At 41.6% G+C, this 24,389-nt stretch overlaps 1 protein-coding gene across 8 annotated transcripts in view; it reads left to right on the top strand.

The window, feature by feature from the left end:
- CALD1 (caldesmon 1) overlaps nt 1–24,389 on the top strand; it is a 197,231-nt gene that overhangs the window by 124,272 nt on the left and 48,570 nt on the right. Inside the window, exon 1 of one of the 8 annotated variants that reach the window (XM_063358920.1) lies at nt 16,747–16,993. The exons of the other annotated variants lie outside the window; for them this stretch is intronic. Coding sequence (XP_063214990.1) covers nt 16,947–16,993 — 47 coding nt within the window. The 5' untranslated portion in view covers nt 16,747–16,946. Of the gene's footprint in view, nt 1–16,746; nt 16,994–24,389 lie in introns of those variants that run through there. 8 annotated transcript variants of the gene reach the window in all.

Genomic DNA, 24,389 nt, shown 5'->3' with positions numbered 1-24,389 from the left:
GCTGTACTTGTGTGGTATTCCTGCAATCCACCTGCCAACGTGGCGGTGGTCCCTTCAGCACATTCTAGAAGTGTGTTAGAAGTCTTCCACTGCCGTTGCTAATCTGGACCGAGCCTTTTACTCTTGTTAAAATACCAGCACTGAAATAGCAGAAGTAGATTTGTGCATATTTGGATTGCAGTATGTTGTGAAATGTTGATATCATTACCATGTTTTCCCCGGGTAAGAATGCCTTCACAATTTATGTGATGGCTTCTAATCCATCTATGTGTGCTACAACACTGGGACATGTGCACGCTTATTGCTGTCAGCAGGATTTAAGGAAGTTTCAGAGAGCTTTGCTGTGTTGGGGCCTGAATGGTTTGAAGTGCTCCCTTGCATTTCTGCAGGAAATCTGCACAAGATTAGAGTGAAGTTTTAGTCTGTTTAGCCTGTTTTGATCAAAACAGTCACTATTTAATTCCACTGATGAAAGTATACAGGGCATATGGTTTCTGGCACTGCACAGGTGTGCTAGGAGAGGCATAAGGTGTGGGGAGTCTTCTTCCCCATAATACAGCAAGGTGACAGCATGCTATACAGTGGATGGAAATTGGTAGAGAATAGAAACACTGCCAGAACAAAAGAAATGTTGCCAACTGGTCTGTGCTGAAGGGATGCCTGGCTATGCCATCCTAATGCATTGGTGAGCCATTGCAAATGTATTAAAATTCTGCATTAAATTCGGAAAATACAGTCTTGGTGACTACATTTGTCTATAATGTTCTGTGTAATTTGATGGTAATTTAAAAATTATTTTTAAAATGTTTGACATCAGTAAAAATGCTTGGTTTTATTCTACCTTCAAAACTTATGGGTAGCTTAACTTCAAAATTAAATGTAGGATCTTGTAAATACAGACAAAGGTAAAGGCACAGTAGAGTATCACAGTAACAGACTCAAGACTGTGCCAGCAGTGGTTAATTTCGAAGGAAGCATTAATTTCCTTTTCCTGTTTTTCAAGAATTTTTATGTGTAGGAGAAATGCCTCTGCTGCATAAACATTTTTTAAAATAATGGATTTAAAGGGCACGAATGAGAGCCTGAATCCAAATGTTTTGCTAGTACTTAAAGAATCTTTGTTTAACTCTTGCTTCCTATTTTTTTTCATGCTATAGTCTGGCTGGAGCCAAGATCAGTATAGGGCAGATGTGGGCAAAAAACAGTGATGAAATAATAATATCTGCCTGTCTATCATAACCCATTCTGTTTGTCTGGCTAGCACTTCAGCCAAAAAAAGAGCCAAAGCAGGAAGAGAAAGGATGATTTTCTGCTGCAGACACAAAAAAGTGAATGAGCAGAACCAGCGATATGAGATCCCAGGTTTGGGTACGCTTCTGACAATATTTACTGTGGGTACGTTTGTCATCCTGTTTCAGGGGGAATAGAAACACCAGGTGATGTTTGTTTCTGAGACTACCATTTGGAGGTAGCAATCATATGTGCTGGGCGTGTGGACTGCATCAGGTTCCCCGGATAAATAGTTAGAGGAGCACAGTTAGTCTAAACTGGGGCTAAAATAGACTCATAGACAAGAGCTGGGGCACTTGATTACTGCAAGGTGATTTGACACCACTGGGTGTGGAATATTGACCAAACAGGAGAAGCTTTCTTCACTGTTGCTCTTCACCATTAATAACACCTTCTTAAAACAGACTGAGAGAAATTGCTGCATTTGGTGGAATAAAGGGAAGTTATAGAATTAATAAAATCCTTTATGTGCTCTTCCAGACTAGCTGTTGGGAAGGTGATAAAATCTACCACCCAAAACAGAAGAACTTGATCCACTTGGGACTGCTTTCAGCCATACCATTGCTGGCGGCGTTTGAGCTGATGTGCATATTTGTGGGTGATGAGGCCATCCCTCTGCTTTCTTCTGCTGCAGCTGGCAGCATTGCTCTTCCTGCCACGAATGCAAAGAGACGGAAAAACCCAGTTGCTATTCTTAGGTCTTAGTCTGAGTCTGCAGAGCGGGTAGTGGACTCTAAGCATGAGCTCTGGGACTGATTGGGACAAAATGTGTGTATGTGTAGGTATCCTAACCTTTTAGTGCCATAAATTTATTCAGCTGGTAAATAGTCCAAGCAAACACTGTGTGCTAAGTTGTGAGATGTTATCAGTTGTTTTCTTTTTACCTGCACTAGGTATGTTGTTCTTGAAGGGGGCAGTTGTCAGATACAGCAGCGCACACATGTAGAAATAAGGCATGGCATCTGAATGATTTACCACCATTTTGTGGAGAGGTGGGTCGGAAATGCCATTATCCAGTCTACCTTTTAGGGAAGAGCCCCACCACATGGAAGGGGATAGCTGGTAATTTGTTTTGATTTACTCAAGCATTCTCTCTTTTCCAACCTGTGTTTGTGAGTAAGCTGTTCACAAATGAAGAAAGGTAAAGCAGAATATAGAGAAATAAAATGTTTAACCTCATTTTAATTAATGGATCTTTTCAGAATTTATATGACATGTCTGAGCCTCTTATGAGAAAGCATATAGAGTGACTCTTAACATAATGTAGCAAAGATTGTGCTTATTGTTTAGCTCATGGTCCTGTCTCCTTTAGTCCTGCTTCAGTGGCACAATTCCCACAGCTGAGGACACTTAAATAAGCAATGATTAAATGACCTCTTCACCACAGGTAGCCCCCTGAGTCCTCTGCTTGGCTGTGACCATATGTGGCCAAGATCTTGGGGTTTAGATGCATTCAAAAGATGGGAACAAATCAGTTTTTTTTCCATGCAGACTTCTAGTTTCCTTACCAGAAGTTTAATTATACTGTTAAAGAATTCAATAGGCTTTCCACATTTGGTTTCAAGATTTCTGTCTGACACTGTTTGGAGTGCATTATTTTCTAATCCCAGTGTTGTCTAAAAGTATATAGGGAACAAGCTGTTGCTTTGGGGTAACTTCTGTGAAAGAACTGCCCTAAATGTCACTGCCATAGAAAGCCAATGGATGGAGGAACTATGTGGCTGTGACTTTCCCTTATAAATGATTCTTCCAATCCATCATGTTGCATACATCTGGGTTCATCAGGGCACAAAGGACTGTAATGCGTAGGGCCAGGATTGCAGAATTAAGGATAGTCTGGAAATATGATTTTGGCGTGTTAAAGGTATATTCTAACCATAACAGGTTTTTCTCTTTTGGTCTGTGCTTGATTTTTGCAGACAGGCATGTGCAATGACACATGCCAGATTGCCACAAAATAATATGGATTGTATGTGCAGGGGCTACTATTATAAGCATGGATTGTGTATATGTACACGAAAAGACCTTGTTATAACTTTAGCCAGCCACAGTGTACAATTATTTCTGATCTGTCTGATTGTTGCACATGCAAATTGCACTTGAGCTTTGTGTTTCACCTCTGGATGAAAGCTACCCTTCTTTATTCATATTAACAGGCTTGAAATGACTAGCCTATGCTTGTTTTAGTTGTTTTTTTTTCGGCAGAGACCGAATATTTTTTTATAACTTTCAGAATTTTTGCCTGTAGAAATTTTGGGTTGGAAAACCTTTTTGTAAGGTTCTAACCCCTGTTTTTGAAACAGTGTTTCACTTCTAAGTGAGATAAGTGCTTTTGGAGAATTTCACGTAAGTAATTATCCTATTATATATTAAAGATAATAAGAGAGAAAGCTGGAAGTAACTTGTTAGAAGTGGTGTAGGTAGAGCATGCTGTAGGTTGAAGTAAACCACAGTGCTCTCTCTAGGCCTTTCAGCTGCTGTTTACTTTTTAAAATAATGTTTGCTCTTCCTTTCATTATGATATTTTGGCACATCACACGGATGGGGACCACAATAATTACTACTTAATTTAGCAGGTTTATGTTATAAACTGTATCTTACAAGGTGATGGCATAGAAAAAGTAGTCCTTTGTCCCTCTCTTCAGTGGGGCAGGGAACTCCTGAGAATAAGGGAAGACAGCACTGCCGGTTTGATGCCGAGCATATGGCTGGGATGCCGCCTGGTCTTTACATAGACCATACAAGATCAGGCAAGGCCCTGTACGCCCACTCCTTTAACTGCACTTTTAAGGAAGGATCGTGAAGCATCTGGCCCTCAGCTAGAAAGTCAGAACGCAGGAAATGCCTTTGCATGTAGCATTTGCCAACTGTGGTTTCTGGTATGTTGGTGGGTGGGTTCTGAACGTGGCCATCTTGATAAGAAAATGCCTAAAGCCAGACCCAGTTCATCAAAGGATCGTTTTCTTTATCTCTCATTTCAATTAAATGTAGAGTTTCTAAAAACAAAAACCACGGTACTCCTCTCAGAACCACATTTAACCTCTTAAGCCTTTGTCATGTGCATCAGGAGTAGCCAGGTCACAGTTAAAGATCAGGCTTATCTTCGCAGTTGAATCAATTTCCCTTGACTTTCTCCGAAGACTTTTGTATCCCCTGAAATTTTGCATGTCATGTCTTATCATAGATGAGGGATTTTTTCTGGGAATGAAAACGGTTATAATGTTTCAAAAAGTGTCCCTATTTTGATTTTGTAAATCATAAAAATGTAAATATAAAAATATTCTCCTGTCTGGGGATTGTTATGATTCATCTTTTTTTCCAAAGGAAGAATGGAGAAAGAAAACATCCCCATAAGTTGATTAGGTTATTTGAGAGGTATATTGTCTAGGTTTTATTTTAAAAAATGTATTTAGGATTCAAATAGAAGGGAGTGGACAAAGTTGGGTTTTGGAAAGGGATTGTGTTTAAGAAAAATGCATGTTTAAATAATACTAATAGGAATAAAATACCAGTGAAGGATCACACTATGCTTGTTTCTTTTCAGCACAGTTTCTTACACTCCCAAATTCTCTGCTATCTACTGTCTTTTGGTTTCAGAACTGGTCTAGGCCAGCTGTTTTTGTATAAGATCCCAAGTGTTGCAAATGTTCATTTAAATCCCATCAACTGATGCAGAAAGGGTCTTTGTCCATCCTGGTGTTTGGAGAGGCACGACCTGCTGATGGTCCCTTCCCCATTGCCAAGGAGTTACATCTCCACTGGGGCTTGCTTGAGGCTCATGGAGGCATAGTGCAGGGTGAAACCCATGCAGCCAGAGGTGCTTCTCCCAGCTGTGTATTTCCCATCTGTTTTAGTTGCATAAACACCCAGGCTCCCACTGCGTGGGGTCAGGGTGCTGTTTTCCTGCCACACGGTCTGCACACACTGCTGCCAGGTCCTCGTATGTACGGACACGAGGGCGAGGAGGAAGGGAGCAGGGTGTCCTGTGGGCAGCATCCCCTCGGGGTCACCACCGCAGTTGCACTGATGCCCACGGACAGGCTGCCCAACCTGGCCGTGAGGAAGGATCTTGCTCTCCTCTTACGAATCCCATGCTGTCACAACGCTAGACATGAACCCATTAAGCACCCACCCAAGATCTGTTTGGCTTTGATTACTCAGTGTACTTTACACAAGTATCAGTGTCCTTGGTGGTTTTAATGAGCGTATCAGAAATATGCATCTTGGCTCCCTTTCCCCTTTCTAAACGCGTTGGGAAAGCCCAAAGATCCTTGATTGATTTCAGAGCTCTTTGGAGGCTTTAGAAGCCCCCTGTAAGATAGCATCTGGCTTATCAGAGCTTGAAACAGTCTTTTCAAGAGCTCCAACATTAAAAAAGAGCTAAGTTTTATCAAAGAACATCTCATCAATAGTTGGTTAGCTTACTTGTTGGCAGACTGTGACGAATTCAGTTTAAAGCTTCAATTCTGCTTTTAGGCTCTACCTTGGCATTTGGAGATGATGGGATTTTTCTGCTTTCTACAGGGCTCGATCCTGAAGTCCTTGCTTAGTTTTAAGCTCAGAATTTCACAGTATTTACAGTGTAAGTGAATAAATGCTGATGGAAAAAGCTTAAAAACTTTTTTGAAAGAAAAAAAAAGGTTGTTCTCAAGTATTAGAAGTGTTCGAAACTCTGCCAACTTTTTGAAAATGCTTCCGATTTCTTTCTTTCATACTTTTCTGAAATGTTTATTGGAAACATGATTTTAATAGTTTTGAGGAGTTTTGGTGAATTAAAATTTCTAGTGGCCATTTTAGTGAGATGTTGCTAATTATTACTATGAAAACCTTGAAATGTTGGTCATAGGCTTTGTAAGTGCAAAGATGGTGCTCTAAGAATGGGTTTGTCTCCAGTTGCCTGCACTTTGGAGTGATAGAAAATGCTCGCTTTTTGACTGTAAGTTGTTTAGACTGGAAGGGTAAGTTCCTGTTATAATGACTTATTTTAGGAGGAAGGCTGTAATACTGCATGTGCATTAATCTCTCCAGAGCCTCTAAATCCTGTAAGAGCCTGTGGAGGAGGAGTTCCTGGAATCCTTCCCATCCCATGAAGTTTATTCATAAAACGTGATGCTCTGAAACCTTCTCTCAGGGCACAAAACATCGTTATGAAACTATAGCCACAGTTCTAAAGCTCAGGCTGCAGCTTTTGGCAGATCTGGAGGGGAGGTTTGCCCTTTTAAAATGAAAATTGTTTTTCTTTGTAGCCAGTGGTCAATATTTCTCTATGCAAGTTGAACTGCTATGGGCTCTTTTAATAGCTACACTATTTAAATCTCCTTGAAGACAAGTTTGTCAGCTGTTTTTTGGAAAAGGTTACATCTCTCTTAAGCCGCTTATTGACAGTTTTTCCATCTTAATATGAGGAACTGAATGGAAAAGGGAGACTATTTGTTAGTGGCAGATTGCAGAGGATGTAAGACCATCCCAGCTGGTAAGAGCTGATAAGGGCTTCTTTTACATTCAATAGTGGCGAAGGGGATTTGCCTGTTCTTTGCATAGCCAAAGGCATCTTCTTCACCATCTTGTAGCATGCCAAAAAATTTTACTGGCAAGTCCAAGTTTGGAGAACGTGTATTTTTGTACCCAAATCAAGTTCCAAAGAACACTGTGCAGTGACATGGGAGATCCAGGAGAATTGTACAGGGATGTTGGTCCTTGTGAGAGTGGTCCACCAACTGGGTTTAAAAGACTGTGGGAAGGTAATAGTTCTGTATTTACCCGTTTCCCTTAAACACAGATGAACGCTTACATTTGCTTTTCCTGCTCTCAGATCTATGAGGCTTTTCTCACTCTGTTACTCAGCTGGCTGACAAACTGCTTGGGTGCTTAACCTAGGCACATGGTTAAAGTCCTCATACAAGCTACTGTGTTAACACCCACAGAAGAGAAGAGGTGGGGAGTGCAGGCCACCCCATCCCTCCTCAGGTGTCTCTGAGGTTACCCTCATCATATGACCCATCTCTTCAATCCACGTTAAGAAATCTTTAGGGTGTTGTGATGATGGGTAGGTTTTGAAGGAGGGCGTGACCCCCTTGTGACAGGGAAGCATGCCCGGGTTGCAGTCTTGCAGTTTGGGGATTTCAGCTGTCACCCACATGGTGCCACTTTATCCCTCAGTCACTGGCTGCTAGGCTGATGGGTGTATGCTTTCCTAAGTCCATGAAAAATGGTGAAGAGTTGAGAGAGACTCTGTCTTCAAATGGAGAGCACTGCACAGATGTTTGTTTACAACCTTAATGTATAAGGTGTTTAAAAGTGAAAACCAAAACAGACCTAGAAAAATAACAAAACACCCATGTACAGTGTAAGGGGTTGCAGCTGCCTGTCTTCTTCCTTCCCATGGGTCTGCCTCCCAAGAGGCTTACGGTTTTGTGCTGACTGGAGGGACCCAGGGCTATGCATAAGTGCTGGAGGCTCAAGCGTGCTCAGAAGATCAGAGCTGAGAGGCTTTCCTCACATGCTGTTACCTGGCTGGTGAACGGTTCAGACACTAAAGCATTTAGAGCTGTCGTCCAAGGCTTCCCATCCATGGTGCCTGCTGCTGGCCATGCTGGGCTGTGCTCAGGAGGTGCTGAGCTGGGACAGTCATTTGTAATGGTGCTTGCACTTGTCTTCGCCCAGGGCATCTGCATAGCGTGGATGAGGTCTGGAGCCTCCAGCACACCGGACTGTCCTTTTGCAGAAAGGTCAAGCCCCTTAATGTGGGTTTGAGGGTGTACAGTGTGGACAGGAAGAAATCATGGTCTTTAGAGTTTGCTCAGACCTGGCCTATCCTGAATAGTGTAAGGTGTGTCCAGAGAGCCGTTTTCCAGGAGAAGCTAGGAAGTAAATACACAATGCCTTAAAGAGTTGTTCAGATGCTGTTGATACTAAATTATAACAGATTTCAGGAACTTCAGGGCAGAAATAAGTATTAGCACTTGGGTATGCAGAGAAATAACAAATAAAAAATATACTTGGGTCTTTTATTACACTGGAGTAATTTAAGTCCCCAGATCATTATGACCTGATGCACATGCTGTGATGTGAATACTGCACATTTATGGTGATTTTGTTTTAACTCCTTGATACCCTTTTATGTGTGTCACCCTGCAGTAAATTACCTTTTTTTTTTTTAAAAAAAAAAAAAAAAAAAAAGACCCTGCAGTCCAGACAGCAATGCCTGCATGTGGCAGAGCCCCAGCTGCCTGCCTGCAGGGGGCAGAGAGGAATTTTGCCGAGGGTTTTGCTCAATGGACCAGGTGCAGTGTGGTTTGCCTTTTCGCTTTTCCTATTGCTTTTCTCTGAAACATTAGGCATGAGCCATGGCTGGAGGCAAGAATCCAGCCTTGAAGGAGTGCTGTCCTGATCTGATCTGACAGGCCTTGTGGAAGTGTTCAGCCTTGACCCTTTGTTGCTTTCAAGAGGGAAATCCCATTAGATAACAACTTTACCTATGAGACTGGAAGATTTTCTGTTTAGATTTCCCTAAGCCCTGAAGAAAGTCAAGAAAGAAACGTTTTCTCTTTGTTGTTTTTTTTTTTTTTTTGTTTTGTTTTTTGTCCCTTTCAAAAAAGGAGAACTGTTGGAAAAATGGATATATCCTGTTTCTTGAATAGTCCACAAAGTGTTATGCTTCTAACACTGCTTGATTTCCTATTCGGTTCCTCCCTGGAAGAAGTTGGAAAGGCTTGCTGCACAGGGAGAATAAGTTTCAAGGGTTGCTAGGTCATCTTGGAAAGTGAAAATGAATTGGGACAGGACTGCTACGAAGATTTATCAGACAGCAGCAGTTGTGAGTGAGTCTAAAAGTTAGGATAGAGATTAGCGTGCTGAAGAAACCTCTTTTGTGAACCACAGAAGTGAAGGGATAATGGGGATGGTTCAGATCCACTCCTTGCCAGTTTGCTAAAGTGGATTTGAATGAAATCGAATGTATAACTAGCCCCTAATTTCCAAAGCATTTTTGTGTGGGTTTAGCAATCTGATTCCTGTCAAACCCAATGACTGTCATATTGACGCAAATACCAGGCAATATTTAGAAAATTTGGGAAAGGTATTTTGCCAAGCAAGAAAAAAAAATCCCCTCTCTTTTAACATGCATTCCTATAGGAATCAGAAATACAGAAGGAGGGGGAAAAAACATACCGACATGTTGACCATTCTAACAAAAATCATACTGTACTAGTCTTTTTTTGGAATGTTTTTTGAAGTTTTCCACTGGCTGGAGGCTTTTGAAGGAAAGAAAAGAAAAGACTCATCTTCTGTCTTCAATTAACTTTGTTAATGATTAACAGAGCAGTGCAGTATGTGTGGTGCATTTTAATTAAATCAGAGGAGACATGATTTGGACAAGATTTTAGTTTCACTTTGAAAGTTATTAAATAAACTGACACTGTTTGCTCTCCGAAAGTTCCTGGGAGCATCCGGTTAGTTGGTAATCCCAGTGCAGCTAGTGAAATAAAGCCCTTTCCAAAACACCTAAGGGCCGTTACCAGATATTAAAAAAATGAGTAGTCCAGTCAGACAGTGGCATAACTGATCATTAACCTGCACGAAGCAGGGTCCTGGTCTGAGGCTCCAATTTCATATTTTTAAGCTAAGTTCAGGGGTAAGAAAGGCCCAAACTGAGTATTTCTCGTTGAGGTTTGCAGTTTGAATACCTCCGAACTGTTCAAGTGGCATAAGCTGTTGAACAGTCGCTGCCTTCGGTGGAATTCGGATGGCTTTTGCTAGCTGAGTTTATTGGGTTGTTTGTGAAGTCGAGATCCTGACCGGGGCTTGGATGTTGTTCACCAGTAAAATTCAGAGTATCGTAAGATAGGAGCTTTTGGTACAGGAACGTCTCCATAAATTGGCCCAGCAGGAAATGCTCTTCTCTTTCCAGAGCTGTGTGCCTGTGCACACATTTATATAAACTCTTCCAGCAGAGAAGGATCAAGCCTGAAGCCTGGACTCGGACCATGGCTTCAGGCTGAAGTGAGACAGTGGATGCTCTTGCTGGTATGTGGCGGCACACAAGGGTGAATAGATCCCACGCTTCACACCTCATAACTTTACTATTGTTTACTGTGGTGTCTGTTAAGGAGCCTTGGCTTAGGCTTCCACCCATGCCCGCTCAGTGGTAAAATCAAGGCATAACCCGTTTTGGTTAGAGATGCATCTATCCTCTGTGTTTGTATCACACCTACCACATTGGGGCTCTTTTTGGTTTTTTTTTGGACAAGTTTAAAGTGAATAGTAATGTTTGGAGCATGCCTGTTAATATATTAAAAATAACATTAATAATTTTATATAAAACCTGTTGTTGAAAGTGTTGTTGAAATTACCTGTTGCCAGAAACAGTTGAGGCGGAGAGAACTTGCATCTACATTATTGGCGGCTTATTCAGCTTTCTGTTTCGTGGATTTTGGTATTATCCTACATGGCTGTAAACAGAAGTCCTACAAGACCAATCACAGATTTCTGGGCTTTGAGTGCTATCCTTCTCACTGCTAAAGCTGAAATTTATTAAAAGCAGTTATTGCTGTAAGCAAGCTACAGCTCAGGTATAAATGAGAGACAGCAAATTTTAAAATTTGCCAGCCAAAAGCATAGATTGCTTTTTATTGCTGTGAGAATCGGCATGTGTCCCTGCAATGCATAAAGCCCAAAAGAATGGGTGCAGAAGCAAATAGGGAAATGGTGGTTCTTCCCTCTGCTGCTGCTGGCGGCTGGACAGAAAACGGCTTCCTGCTCAGAGCAGGAGGGGACCTGAGCCTGTCCCTTGCTAGTGACAGTGCTGGGGCATAGGGAAAGGAGGTAAAAACAGCCTTTGTGAATGCTTCCCTCATATAGTTCCCTCCATTTCAGTTGTTCAAATGACCAGAAGGTAGCTATATCCTGGCTGTTACACGGAGACTATTGTTTGGATCTTAGTGTTTATTTGAAAGCAGTGAAAACATGACATAAAACAAAAGCTATGCTTTGGTGGAAATAGACTATCACATCCATGAAATATTATGCTGCTTTATTTCTGGATTGTGCTTTGCCCCATAAGTAACTGATAGAGAATGCAAACATCAGCAAATATGTTTTTCTAATCAAGTTTCAATTTACAGTGGAAGTTCTCCTTGGAATATCATTTTAACACTTGTCTTGGAGTTTGTTTTATTTACTGCTACAGCCATACATGCAGTCAGTAACTTTTCCATGTGAGAAGCAGGGTAATATTAATACCTCAAGAACTGAGGACAGTCAGAGACAATTAAATTCTCTTTCCTGCGGAGGACCAAACTCCTGCCTGCACCTACCCGAGGCCAGCCTGTCCAGCAAAGCAGGCATCAGATAGGATTGGGTGCTGCATGGGCTCTATATGGGTCTTCAGTATCTGGAAGTACATTATTGCAAGTGTTTACAATTGCAGGCTTCAGGCTCTGGCATTTTGATGTACAGGGTTGTGTTCCCAATCCTGCAAAACTTGTCTATGCAAATAGTTCTGTCGTCTGCTAGGACATTAGCTACACGATAATGTGTCCATGTGAGCATGCAAAGTCTGTCCGCATGTGCCTCCATGATTTGCACATGCATGTGTCCAAACCCAAGCCCACATATTCCGATCTGAGTATGTGTTTTAATACATATATCCCCTTAAATGGTTGCTAAGTATTACTCACAAGTTTCACTGAACACGTTAACAATTTTGGCACTGCTGCTGTTTACAGGCATCTAGATAGATATAACTATGCATTACAGTTTAAAAATAAGGGAAGAAATAGAAGTCTTAGCCATAGGATGGCTTCTTAGTACTGAGCCCTGTAAGAACACGGAAGACTTAACCACTGGGAAACTGCAGAATCTCCATTACTTGAGATATTTAAAACTGGACTGGAAAAAAAATATATACTAAGAGACAGTTCAGCGTTATTTGATGATGAAGTACATAGCCTTGTTTTTATGAGTACTCCAGAGATTTTTCTCCAAGACCTTATGTATGGGTTGCCAGACTTTACCTACTGCATGTGATTTAATATGCCAAGTGTTGTTCATCTGTGAAATGAAGTTCCTGCTCACATGCCAGTGTCCTAGAGTGAAATCTCATAGGAGGGTGAATGCAGATCCTTTTTGCCCTGTGAGATGCATACACAAAGTTCCCTGCAGTGAACAGTATTGGGGCATTTCAGAACAGACCTTAAAAAAACCAACAAAGTTTGTCTACTCCGTGAGAACAAGAGACTGTGGCATCTTTCATTTTCCCAGGGAGGGAACAGTTAAAAATATTCTTCAAACAAGGAGCAGATGTTAATGTCATTAGAATGGATTTTCATGAAAAACAGAGTTCTGTTTCTCCTGCAAAATGCCAGTAGCTTTGCAAAGTTCTCTACAAGTCTGCCTACTTATTTCAGAGTAGTGGCACAGAGGAGAGGCGGTGCAGCGTGAGCTATTTACTGTCTCTGAAATGAATCAGATACATTTCTGTAAGTTATTTTGCCTGCCCATTTTAAAAGGGCTAAACAAAGAGCTAAAGAAACATGAAGTTATTTGAATAACTGGACAAGAACAGTGAGCAGCACAGCAAATTCACTGTTGACAAACAGGTACAGAAAGGAATAAGCTACGCATGAAAAGGCATGGTCTGGACAGTGCGTGTGCCTCTGTCAGGTTGTAAATTCACTGTGTTCTCAAAAGAAAAAGGATTCTTGGGTTACTGTGATCAGCTCACTGAAAACTCGCATGCAGGAATGGTTAAAGTAAAAATAACAACCAAAATATTAAGTGGCTCTCTGGATGACCTCTGGACATTCCTATTGTTAGTATGAGTAGATGTTGGAACCTCCCAGTAATAATTTCCTTTTGGAAAGCTCTTGCGTCTCCTTCCTCCTCCTCATTTTGCTAGTTTTAATGTTGAGAAGCTAGGAAAGGTCCTGTAGTTCCTTTCATTGTTGTAATAGATGAGCCTACACTCTTACAGAGCCATTTCATTTGAGTTCATTGGTGTGAATGACACCTCTCAAGTGCCCTAGTTTAGTTAGTATTTGTTTACTTATTTTTTTTTCTTTCCAGTGTCTTCCTTAGGGGTCTTGATGTCCTAGAGCCAACTAATAATCTCTGAAGCATCAGAACATACAAAGAAAGCAGGTTGAGACTTGCATCTCCTGCCCCCTTCATTTTTCATGCTTTTGATGCCCATGTGAATTTTTGAAATGATCTAGGGGAAGGTGATTTGCCTCTTGCTACTCCATATGCAAGATCTTCACCTCAGGGCCACAGTGTACCGAGAGTATCCCTCTCAGTTAAGTTACTGAATGAAGAAAGTCAACAACAAACATTTGGCTTTGAAATAATAAAGGGATTATTAAGTGCAGTGATCTATAACTGACTCAGATCCTCCTCCCACTTCTTCTTAAAGGGGTTGCAAACATGGCAAAATCTTGGCTGTGTCAGCCTCTTTCAGGGGAACCAGTTCTGCGTTGCCGTAAACTTATGGAGCTGCTGGGTCCGCACCCAACTGAATGTGCATGCTTGGCATTGCGTGCATTGGCCTTGACGGAGCCCTCCTTTGTGTTGCAAACTGAATCACAAAATGTCCCTGTAGCTCTTGTTAAAACAGCGATGTTCTTCAGCTGGACGGTCCTTGTGACTTAAATGATGGGCATAGCTCTGAGGACAGCTGAAAGTGAAGCTTCCTGGGCACTCACCAGTACAACAGAGTATGCTGCTCATACAGGTTAACTGAAGGTCCACTTGGCGGTATGCTCGCTGCCTGTACACAGTGGGTTAACGTGTCTGTGTCCAGAATTTCACATTTGATCTTGCAGCTTTGCAAGTGTTGAGAAATCATGGTTGTAGCAATTTCTGGATAGGGAAAAAAAATCAACACCAGTGCTGTCAAATTAAAAATTAATATATGGGACGTCAACCTGCAAAGTGTTTTGAGCAGTTGTTGACAAGGATGCCTCTCACAGATGAACACTGCAGACAGCTGGGCAGAGAGACTTCATACTGTTTGGAAGTGGTATTTGCTCACCTTATTTATCTTCAGTTCTTCATTTGCAGGCAAAGAAGGGACATGAGTTGAGGAAAGACTTGTGTCGCCAGCGTTGCTTATTGCTCAATCAGTAGGCAAATGACATCTGTTGTCAGTAGAGCTGTAGAGGTATGGGCAAGAAGATGCAACTTGGTGTTAGAAGTCTTGCTTCATATGAAAAATAGGCTGACCATGTGAATCATGGCATTTCACCTAGAGTGAAGTCTTCCTTCAGACTTACATAATTCAAAATGTTATTTGGAAAGGCAAAAAAAAAAAAGGAAAGAAAAGAAATTTGGATTCTTCTGACTGTTCTGGTCTAAGGGGGGCATTTTAAAATGCTTCTGGGGTCTACTACAAGTGCAAGATGCTTCCACTGTTCCTAATGACCCAACAAACAGGTCAGGTTTGCCATCTAGAACCAGAATCTGCATGGCAATAGGGGCAGATTTTTGAAAAATCTGGAACTATTCTTTGAAGATGTAGGGTGTAATGTTTTAGAGGATAGTCAATTCACTTTTATTTTTATCATGTGTGGAAACAGTTTTGTTTGTGACCTTGGCAATAATCTAACTATTCCAGGATGCATTGAAAAGGGTGTAGAACTCACTCAACTGGAAAAAAATATATGCTTCTGCGACACAGTAGTAAATACAGACCTGTATTAGAAATCTGTAGGGCTGCCTTGGAACCCAGTTTATAGTTTCATAAACATCAACTCTTACATCTGGCATCTGATTAAAATGTATATTTTGGCAGAACAGTGATACAATCTCTGTTTAACTAATGCTTTTCCAGAGGGAAGAATTCTGCTTCTGTAATTCCCCAGTAGTAGAAATGCCTTTTCCAGGTAGAGTAAATATGACTCCTTTCTCACCATCATTTTTTAAGGACTCTACTCATTGCCACTGCCTTACATGCCCTCTTTTGCTTGAGGTCAGAGTGAAAGAAATGGAGATGGCCTGCCTGCTGCACCCTCATATCATTTGCAGATCTCTGCCATCACAGAAATGGAACCCATGTTTTTCTCCCTTTGCAATGAGCACTATTGGCCTTTCCTTGTTTCAGACCAGAATTCCAGTATATTTTATACACTCAAAGATGTGGGTTTTGCATGTGCTTTAGAACAAGGGTCTGGGTCTGCAGAAGGTGTATGTGAAGAAATAGCAACTTCTTGGGGTATTGCAGACCTGTTTCTGAGTGTGCAAAAAGCCTTGAGCTAGTACATTCTTGCACGGGAATCATTCACCTATCTATAAAGCACAGAATTGTTACCTGTTCACAAAAATCTATCTTTCTCCTTGAAACTGTAGAGGGAGTTTTAGGGAGAAAAAACCGCGATTATTGACTGCAGGATTTGAGCAGAACATAAATGAGTATCAGTGCCCCAAGCAAAGTGCAACCCTTGGTTTCTTGTAAGCTCGAAGGAAAAATACCAAACCTGTCAAGGTTGATGCCTCCTTGGACAACCAGCATCCTCCATGGTTTCATGCAGAGAGGATTGCCCTGGTGCACGCTCCAAGGTAAGAGTGCCACCTGCTGAACCCACACACTCCTTCCCACAGAAGGGCGAGCTTGCAGTAGAGTTTTCCCGTTGGAGTACTAATCCATCCACACCCACCCTTGTAATTTATGAGGTTTAACAAGATCAGAGCCTGGGGTGGAATGGCTGCAGGACTGCACGGTAAGCTGTTTCAGTTTACTCACATATGCAGGCTTAAAGGGGTATGAGAGCCAGGCATGAGAAATCATGGTAACTGATGGTGCCTCTATTTAAATCACTTTTTTTGCATTTCTGTTTCCTGCCTCATTCACTGGATTAGATGGAAGAACGTTGAGGAGAATCTGTTAGGTTGGATTTAGCTTCAGCCCTGTTTTTAATCCCTTTGCTAAACACAAGATGATCTTCCCTTGACTGCAGTTGAGCTTGCAGCTACTTCCCACATCCCTGGATTTGTTCCTGTTTGGCAATCACCTTCCAGTCTTTTGAGCGATCTGATCCAGCTTGACCTTTCACAAGTTAGACTGGATGCAAGTGCCTGCAAAATGCTTAGGCAATGATTTACGATCAAAAGGGAGGACTGTTTCCTGGACGATTGTTTTATATTTGGGTTCTCTCCCCTCATCATCTCTCGGCAGGTTGGAATGTGACTTTCCTACAAGCAAATACTTGTGAAGGCACCTCTGTGCAGTGCTTAGACAAACTGGCTGAACAGAAGCGCTTCTTGTGAAAGCTGAATGGGAAGCAAGCATTTGTCAGTGGAGTCGAGCAGCTGAGAAATCTGCAGGAATTTCTGCAACTGGGAGCCCAGACATAGCAAAGAGGATCTATTAGAGAGAATACAGTAAAAAAGAAAAAAATCATATGATTACAGAGCAGAGGGGGGTGAAGGGAGGGGAGGAGGATACAACATAGATAATGAGCTTGACAATAGGCAAATAGAGAGTGTCATTACGGGAGTTACAAGACCAACCAAATGGTTAACCTGTGGGGTGGAAAGAGCATCCAATGACTCTCGCATGCCTAAAAGGATAATGGCATTTTTATTATCTCATTCCACGCCCTGATCATCCGTCCATTTGCTCCCTGGAGCTGGCAGCAGTTTGCACTGATTCATACGCTGCAGACATGATCAGCAGATCATACTGCAGGCAGAACTTGTCAAGCCTTTCCAAGTGAGTTGCCGATTTATTATGATATCTATATAGACTTAGACTTTTGGTGTTGTGTAGGAAGCGCTGGATGGTGGTGATGGGAAAGGGGAACAAAATGGTGTAACAGGTTGGGAAGCTGGTTGAACTGGGGAATAAGCATTGGATGCAGACCGGGTTCTTTTGCTCCTCTTTTTGCTATGTTGTGCTCTGTTGTCTAAAGGAAAAGTCTTTGCATTTGTGCATTTCTCTTACCTGAGTTCAGAATTTAAATTGCTTTGTTCAGCGGCAGAGAATATGTTGGAACGACTGGTTGCTAATTGGAGTTCTGTTAATGGGAAGTTTGCAGAAGTTTCATAGTTTGTGTGAAAGCTTTTGGGTAATTCATATTGCTTAATTCACTGAGCAAATAGAGTCCTCATGGCACGTTCATCCCTGAATGTGGGAGGGAAGTGAGAGAATAAAATCAATTAGCATGTGTAATATTGCCAAAGAAATGATACGCTTTATTTGGGTCCTATGTTGTCGTTTTGTTTGTCTGCTTTGTATGTTGAGAGGGGGAAAACAGGACGCTACTATGTTTCTGAAATACTGTGATTTATATCAGGGTTTTGTTTAAAAATTGGGAGTTTTTTTCAAATTGTTTTGAAAAACAACTGGGATTTCTGGGTGCCTGTTTTTGGAGTTTCCAGCATGAAATACTGTGCTCTTGGGGGGAGAGGGAGCTCAGGGATTTCTGAAACTCAGCCCCTCCAAGAAGTCCCTTCCAGGAATCTGAAATCTTTCATCGTGATTTCAGAAATTGGGCAATAAATAATAATTTAACTAAGAGCGTGTCAAATGGGTTTGTTTTGTGTTGGTCCACGGTGGAATACAGCCACAAGCCGTGGCAGCCAGCCCTCCCCTACTGCTCTACGGGAATGGGGAGCAGCCGTTTCTCTGCAACCAGCACGAGGGGAAAGGGCAAAGTGGGCGAGATTTGGGCACTTCAGTGCCGATATAACTGATGGAAACCTTGGCTCTTGATACCTTCTGTGGGGAGCTGAGCCTGAGTGCAGTGACCCAGGCTGAAGCCTCTGAGGTGACCTTTGGACCCTTTCACTGGTATGCACTGGGGGTGGTTTAGCTAGATGTCAGGTTCTGTCTGTTTTGCTTAAAAAAAAAAATAAAAATCATTGGATATTCTTGCTGAGAGAGATTCTCCTTCACTCCCCTTTGGGCAAGAGAGGCAACCAGCAGTGTGCTAACTTTATGCCTGGCATATCTCTGAAGCGTTGGGCAAGTGCTGGGAGGAATGCCCTGCCTTGCGTATGCTTGTAGCACTGGCAGTTATGTTCTGTGAAGCGAGTTCGTTGAAGTCAGTGAAATTATATCGGAGTAAAAACAATTCAATCCCTTTCTCTTGAAGCATGGTTAGCTACTATACTGTTGGTTTCCTGTATCTTGGAAGGTTTGTATCCTGTGGCAGCTTCTAAACAAGAGCAGACACACCTTGACAACCAGACATGGGTTTTCTTTTGTCAAGACTCACAGTAGCATATTTGGGGAAGAAAAGCAAAGCTCTCTTTGGCGAGGACGCTTAAGAGAAATCAAATGTGTGGCCAAAATTTGGAAACTGATTTATTCGCTTTTAACAAACAACTCCGTGACCTCAGGCCAAAAGCGGGGAAGACACCTTTAGCATTGCCCACAAAGACTTCTTCAAAGCATTGCTCAGTGAAATACATGATGAAATACTGCCCTTCCCAGGCTGAGGCATAACGTAATCGTTCCAAGTGCTCATGTCGTCTCAGGAGATTGCAATGGAAAAGGAGTATTAAAATCCTTATAAGTTAACTCTCTGGAGACTCTCCAGGGAAAAGGAGGTGGCTGTTATTCCCCTGTTTTGAATAAGGTACAATGTGATTTTTAACTTGTTGCAAATGTCCTCTAATGGCCCCCTTTTATCATCGTTCCTGTTGCATCATTAAAAGATACTCTCTATGCTCTCAGTGTACTTGTAGTATTTGTAGAAAATTTTGTAATTGCTAAATAGCTGAACATAATCCTGTTAGCATTTGATACACTAGAAATTAAAAGCAGAAGCTCCTATCGTAGCCAAGAAATCATTCCGGTTGGCCTGAAAATGTAAAGACTGCTTAGTGAATGTATGGGGATTGAATTGGCTCACTTTGCTGGACACTAAATAAGTGTTTACTGTGCAAGTTTCTAAGGAAGGCAGAAGTCTTCCTTGCCAACAGGTAGTTTTTTTTCTTCCAGCAAATTATAACTTTTTTTTCAAACTTCACAGGTTGTTCATGGGCAGTTCAGTTGTTGGAAGTTCACTCTTTCACAGTATTTTTCTGGTTGGTTCTTCATATTGTAGGTTATCTTTTCTGTTTCTTGGCTGTCTGTTCAAGTCAGATAATTGGCTAGTTTTGTTAAAAGAAGAGAAGGGTGGAAGAGGACACTTTTCCACAGACAGCAGCAGTGTTGCTGGCAGTGTGTTATCTGGTTAATTCTGCTCCAAAAATCGATGCTGTTCATTTTCACTTGAAGATACCTCTTTTCTTCCTGCCGGTCTTTTTTGTTGGCTGTGCTTTTCATTCCTGTTCTCCAGTGGGCAATGGCCTGAATCCTTAATTTGTAAAAACCTTTTCACATTACTGAGGTAAAATAAGATGGACATAATATAACTAAAGACCGGATGCACAAAGACGTTAGTCTGAACTGAGACTATTTGTCTCCATTTCGAAGGCTAAGAACGCCAGACAGTCTCTAAATGTGGCTTTTGCCCAACAGTGACAAGTGTACCATGGGTCGCGAAATAGGCAGTTTTCTTACAATGTCCTGTCCATTTGTGAGCTGCACTGTTTACATGCAAGTTGCACTTCAATGCCTGATACCTGGGAATGAAGTCCAAAACACTTGGGATGGTAGGTGAGTGCTTTTGATGCAAATATATTTATCTGTGGGTGAACCCACATATTTACGTTAAACACTGGTAATAATACGCTGTGTATACAGAGCATTCTTGACATAGTAGTTGTTTCCAGCTGAATGAAGTACATGTGCTTTGGTGTCTGGTTTACACCTCAACAGGGACAGTGGCTATTGAAGACTAACTGTCTAGTTCAGGATCTTGTATCTGGATTTAGGAACTTTCCTCATAGTGGGTCAGAAGAAATTTACGGGAAGGGCTGAAACGTTTTTAGGTGAGATTGTCCTTAGTGGAAGAAACATTATGGCAGATGAAGGATAGGTCTATAAGGAAGCATCTCTGAGATTTCACAGCCTTCTTGCCTCAGCGAAAGGTGTTTTGTTTCACCCAACACAAGTAAGGCGTTGCGTGTTGGGAGCATAAAGCTGGATTAATTTGTGTTAAGTTTTGGGCATCCACCTGAGTCTGAAGTCATGTAACTCTGTGAGAATCAAATTTCTAAGATTTTGTCAGAGAACAAGTGACTCTGGAGAGTTTCATGAAAACCTTGAGCTGAATTCTTCACCCTGTCCAAGCCTTGGTTCAAGCCAGGACAGTGGTGAGAGGTATCAGACTCAACCTGGTATTGCTCTCTGAGAATCCAAATGACTGAAATGAGCTGTGGGAATTGTTTCTGGTGAAACGTAAATTTAGCAAAACCAAGAAAAACTGGGAGAGTTCTGGGTAGAGCAGAACTAGTTAGGAGTTCATGTCAGGTTTGTGAGATGAACTTTGTCTAAACGAAAACAAGAGGAAATACTTCTTTAAATTAAAATGCCTTTTTAAAGAAAAAAGTTAAAAAAAAAATTAGATGAAGGATTTGCATTCTTGTTTCAGGCTGAATTAAAATAAAACAGCCCTGAACGTTTTCCGTATCACTTCACTCTGACAAGGGTTTTTTCTTCTGCTTCAGCAAAACTAGAAAATTCATTGTTAGTGCAGATCTTAAATCCAGATAGCTCCTCCACAGCCTCACTGTTGGCATAGGTGTTCAACCAGTGTGGGATGGCGATGGCAGAACTTCATCCTGCTTCTTCAAACTCACGCCTTTCCCTTCCCTGGCAAACCTGCAGTCACAGACCTCCCCATCCATCCTGTTCCCAATTCGGAGGAAAACGAGAAGCTTCAAAAGAGCCAGGGAAATTCTGTGGTGATTATTTTAGGCCCTCAGTGCTGTTCTGCCCATATTTATGCATATCTATGCATGTATGTCCATATAATGATGCAGATACAGTAAACTAGATATTCCAAAACCATACATTTAAAAATCCACCCAAGCAAAACACTTCCATCAATCATTGAAATAATTGAAACATGGAGACCTAACTCACTTTGTAACTTTTCACTGCTTTCACATTTTGTTAAAGAAAATATTAAAAAAAACCCTTTCTTTGCACTATTTTCATGTACATGATTTATGTTTTGAGCCGTGTAAGCACTTAAGTGTAGTAAAAAAGTCTCCCTGACTTCAGTAAGGCCACTTACATGTATAAGTAGCTGCAGGGCCAAGTTTATAATTACATATCTGTATAATGTTAGCCTTCATACATTTATCCGTTCCAATTTTAATTCTCCATTTCATAAAATCTATGATCAAATTTTGGAGCCCGAACTAAGCTGATGTCGTCCCTTTTAATTTAGGACTCAGCCCTTTTATTCTCCTCCTGTGTTTTATTTTTATTAGTTCCTTTCTTTTTGTGCTGATGTGCAGCACATATTGTTAAAGCCACTTACAAGAGCCAGAATTTTGCAGCATGGAGACTGTCCTAATAAGGGAAAAAAACCTAGCCCTTTATTGGTGAGGTAAGAGAAATCAGGCAGCGGATAATTTTTTTGCTGATTGAGAAGGATAAGGTGCGGTTTGGCAGGTATCGCATTGGTTTGGCATTTGCTGACATGGTTCCTCTTTTCTGCAGTTCAAATCCTTTGCAGAGTAGACAGTCAGGGAGGGCTTCCCCCGCGCCCCCCTTTCCCTTTCCCTCGCCTCTTCCTTCTCTTTTTCACAAGTGTTCAGCCTTGCCGTGAAATCTCACTCTGACACACAAGCTGGATGTGGTAATGAGAAGATTTTGCAAGTCTAACAGTGCCATACTGCAATCACCTTTTTAGGGAACAGCGGGCACGTTGGAACACAGCTTTCCATGTGGGTTGTTCTACATGTAAAGTGTTTAAACAGTTTGTGAAGTTGTCAGAAAAATCACACTTTAGTCCAAGGTAGTATGATCCAATTTCTCTCTTCTCAAAAATCCGTCATTGAAGAAAAATAATAACTACAAGGTTTAGTTGATGCTTTAAATTGCTCAGCTGTTTTTCTTTCAAATTGCTTTGAAGGCTCGTATTGAATTCCAGAGATGAGTAACGCATCCTGGGCTTAAATACAGGCTTCAGATCTGAAGTCAATATAGTTCCTGGGGTTTTAAACTGAGTTATGATGAGCAAAGTTTCAAGCGAGGGAAGAAGCTGATATTTAAATTCTTTCCTTCCTCAGTCTCTGTTTGTCTCTTGGTAACTGAAATATCAGGCCAAGTATCAGTTCTTCTTAAATTCACTCTGTGCTGCACCAGAAGACCAAAAATTGGCTGCCCCCCTTCCCACCTGGTGCTCCGGTGTGGTTCTTTGGCTGTAGGAGGAATAATGCTTAACCTAGTCCCTAAATGCCCAGTTTTCTCTATCACTCGCTTATTTATTTTCTTCTGAGTATTGTAAATTTGATTGTGTCACTTGTGAAGCAATTTTTTCCTCTCCCCCCCCCCCCCCGCCATCATAGTATTTCTAGAGTACATATCCTGTTATTGTTGAGGTTAGCTTACTGTAGGCAAAGGATGTGAAAGATAAACTTGGATGATAATAAAGCAGAAAAGAAAAATAAACAGCATTACTAGCAGGGATTGGGTGTACCAGTTCGCATTAAACAAAACATACAAATGCACCAGTAGGAGTAGGCTACTCCCAAAAGCTTGCTGCACAACTACTTTTGGGGGGGGTTTGGTAAGGTTTTTTTGTCTGATGCCTATTTGTGTACAGACCCTTCTTCATCAAAGTCAGAATAGCTCTTGAAGATCAGGGACTTGGCTAACTTTATTGTCTTCTTTTTTTCATTTCCATCCACCACTTTTTCATATACCTCGACTAAGCAACAGTGAGAAATAATTCAAATTCTCGTGAGCAAGAGTGACTCCAGCAGAAGCTGGCATGCCAACCAGGGAGGATTAACTCTGTGCAGGCAGTTTTGATTCTGAACTCTGAATCTCTCTCAGTTCACTTCCAATCTGCTTTGTGCTTCTGCTTAGGAGGATCTGGTCCTGCTCTGGGTCCTCCAGGTAAAGTTTGCTGTATTACAGAACAAAAAAAGATGATTATTGTTCCAGACAGCTTAAAACCTTATTCAGAAAATATCTCCTAACGGGTGTGCTGTGCATTTAAAAAAATCGAGAAAGCAGTCCATGTGCACTTGTTTTCCTTCCCTCCGATAACTGTAAGAAATGTGGAGGCCTGTCCCAGAGGTGTGTCCTTGAGACCAATGCACTTGTCACTACAGGATGTGAGATTTTGGCTTCTCTTCGGTTTCTTGTAGCCAAATTGCCTGCAGATTTTTTAACCATAAAAATATATGACATGTTTCTGAACAGGAGATTTTTGGCCTGCCAAATTCCATCTGCAATACGTTCTGCACTGGAGTTGCTTCAGTGTATTACAGAAGTACCTTCTAGCATCACAATTGTTGCTATCCTGGCATGATCCCTACTACAGGTTTTTGTTGTTTTGGGTTTGGTTTTCTGTGTGCGTGTGTTTTGGGGTTGTTTTTTTTTTTTGGGTTGTTTCGTTTAGTGGACTTTGTAACTCAGCAGTAGGATCATGGGTTGGGTAAGCCTCAAAAGGCTCAATACACTGTAGGTTTCGGCATCCACAAATGTCGTCACACACTGACATGACCATGGTGAAAGCTTTATAGTCTCTTTGTTCATTTTCAGGTTGTTCCTGGCTTTCCAGCTCCCATGAGCTACAGTGGCCTCTCTTTTGCCATGTGCTTCCTATCCCTCTTTTGTTCTTCCCTTTCAGCTCTCTCTTGCTACTGTGTTGTGTGATATTTTGCAAAGCCCGAATGAAACGTGTTCCAACCATACTGTACACTCTTGCATACTTATTTCTTCAAAAGTAGCCTCCCGTTTTTAAACTGGTGTTGAATAATAGTCCCGTGTATTTTGTGTAACACCCACTTTTCCTCTGTGAAGCAGGAGATTTTTAGGACTGCTCTTCTCCTGCAGGAGGGAAATCACTGGCGTGGATTCTGGGTGTGTAAGATTGTGTTGTGCATCTTGGCCTTAGTCATCTGCCTCCTCCTGGAACAGGAGTGGTCAGACACATTGTGTCAGCAGTTTTCTTAGGATTTGAAAAAGCCCCAAAGCCTAGTTAGCAGAGGTCACATCTGCTTCCAAAGCTAGCTAAACTTTTACTTTAGTT

The sequence above is a fragment of the Chroicocephalus ridibundus genome, chromosome 1, assembly GCF_963924245.1.
Source record: "Chroicocephalus ridibundus chromosome 1, bChrRid1.1, whole genome shotgun sequence".
NCBI classification, from domain to species: Eukaryota; Metazoa; Chordata; class Aves; order Charadriiformes; family Laridae; genus Chroicocephalus; species Chroicocephalus ridibundus.
This window is presented reverse-complemented; position numbering and strand designations above follow the sequence as displayed.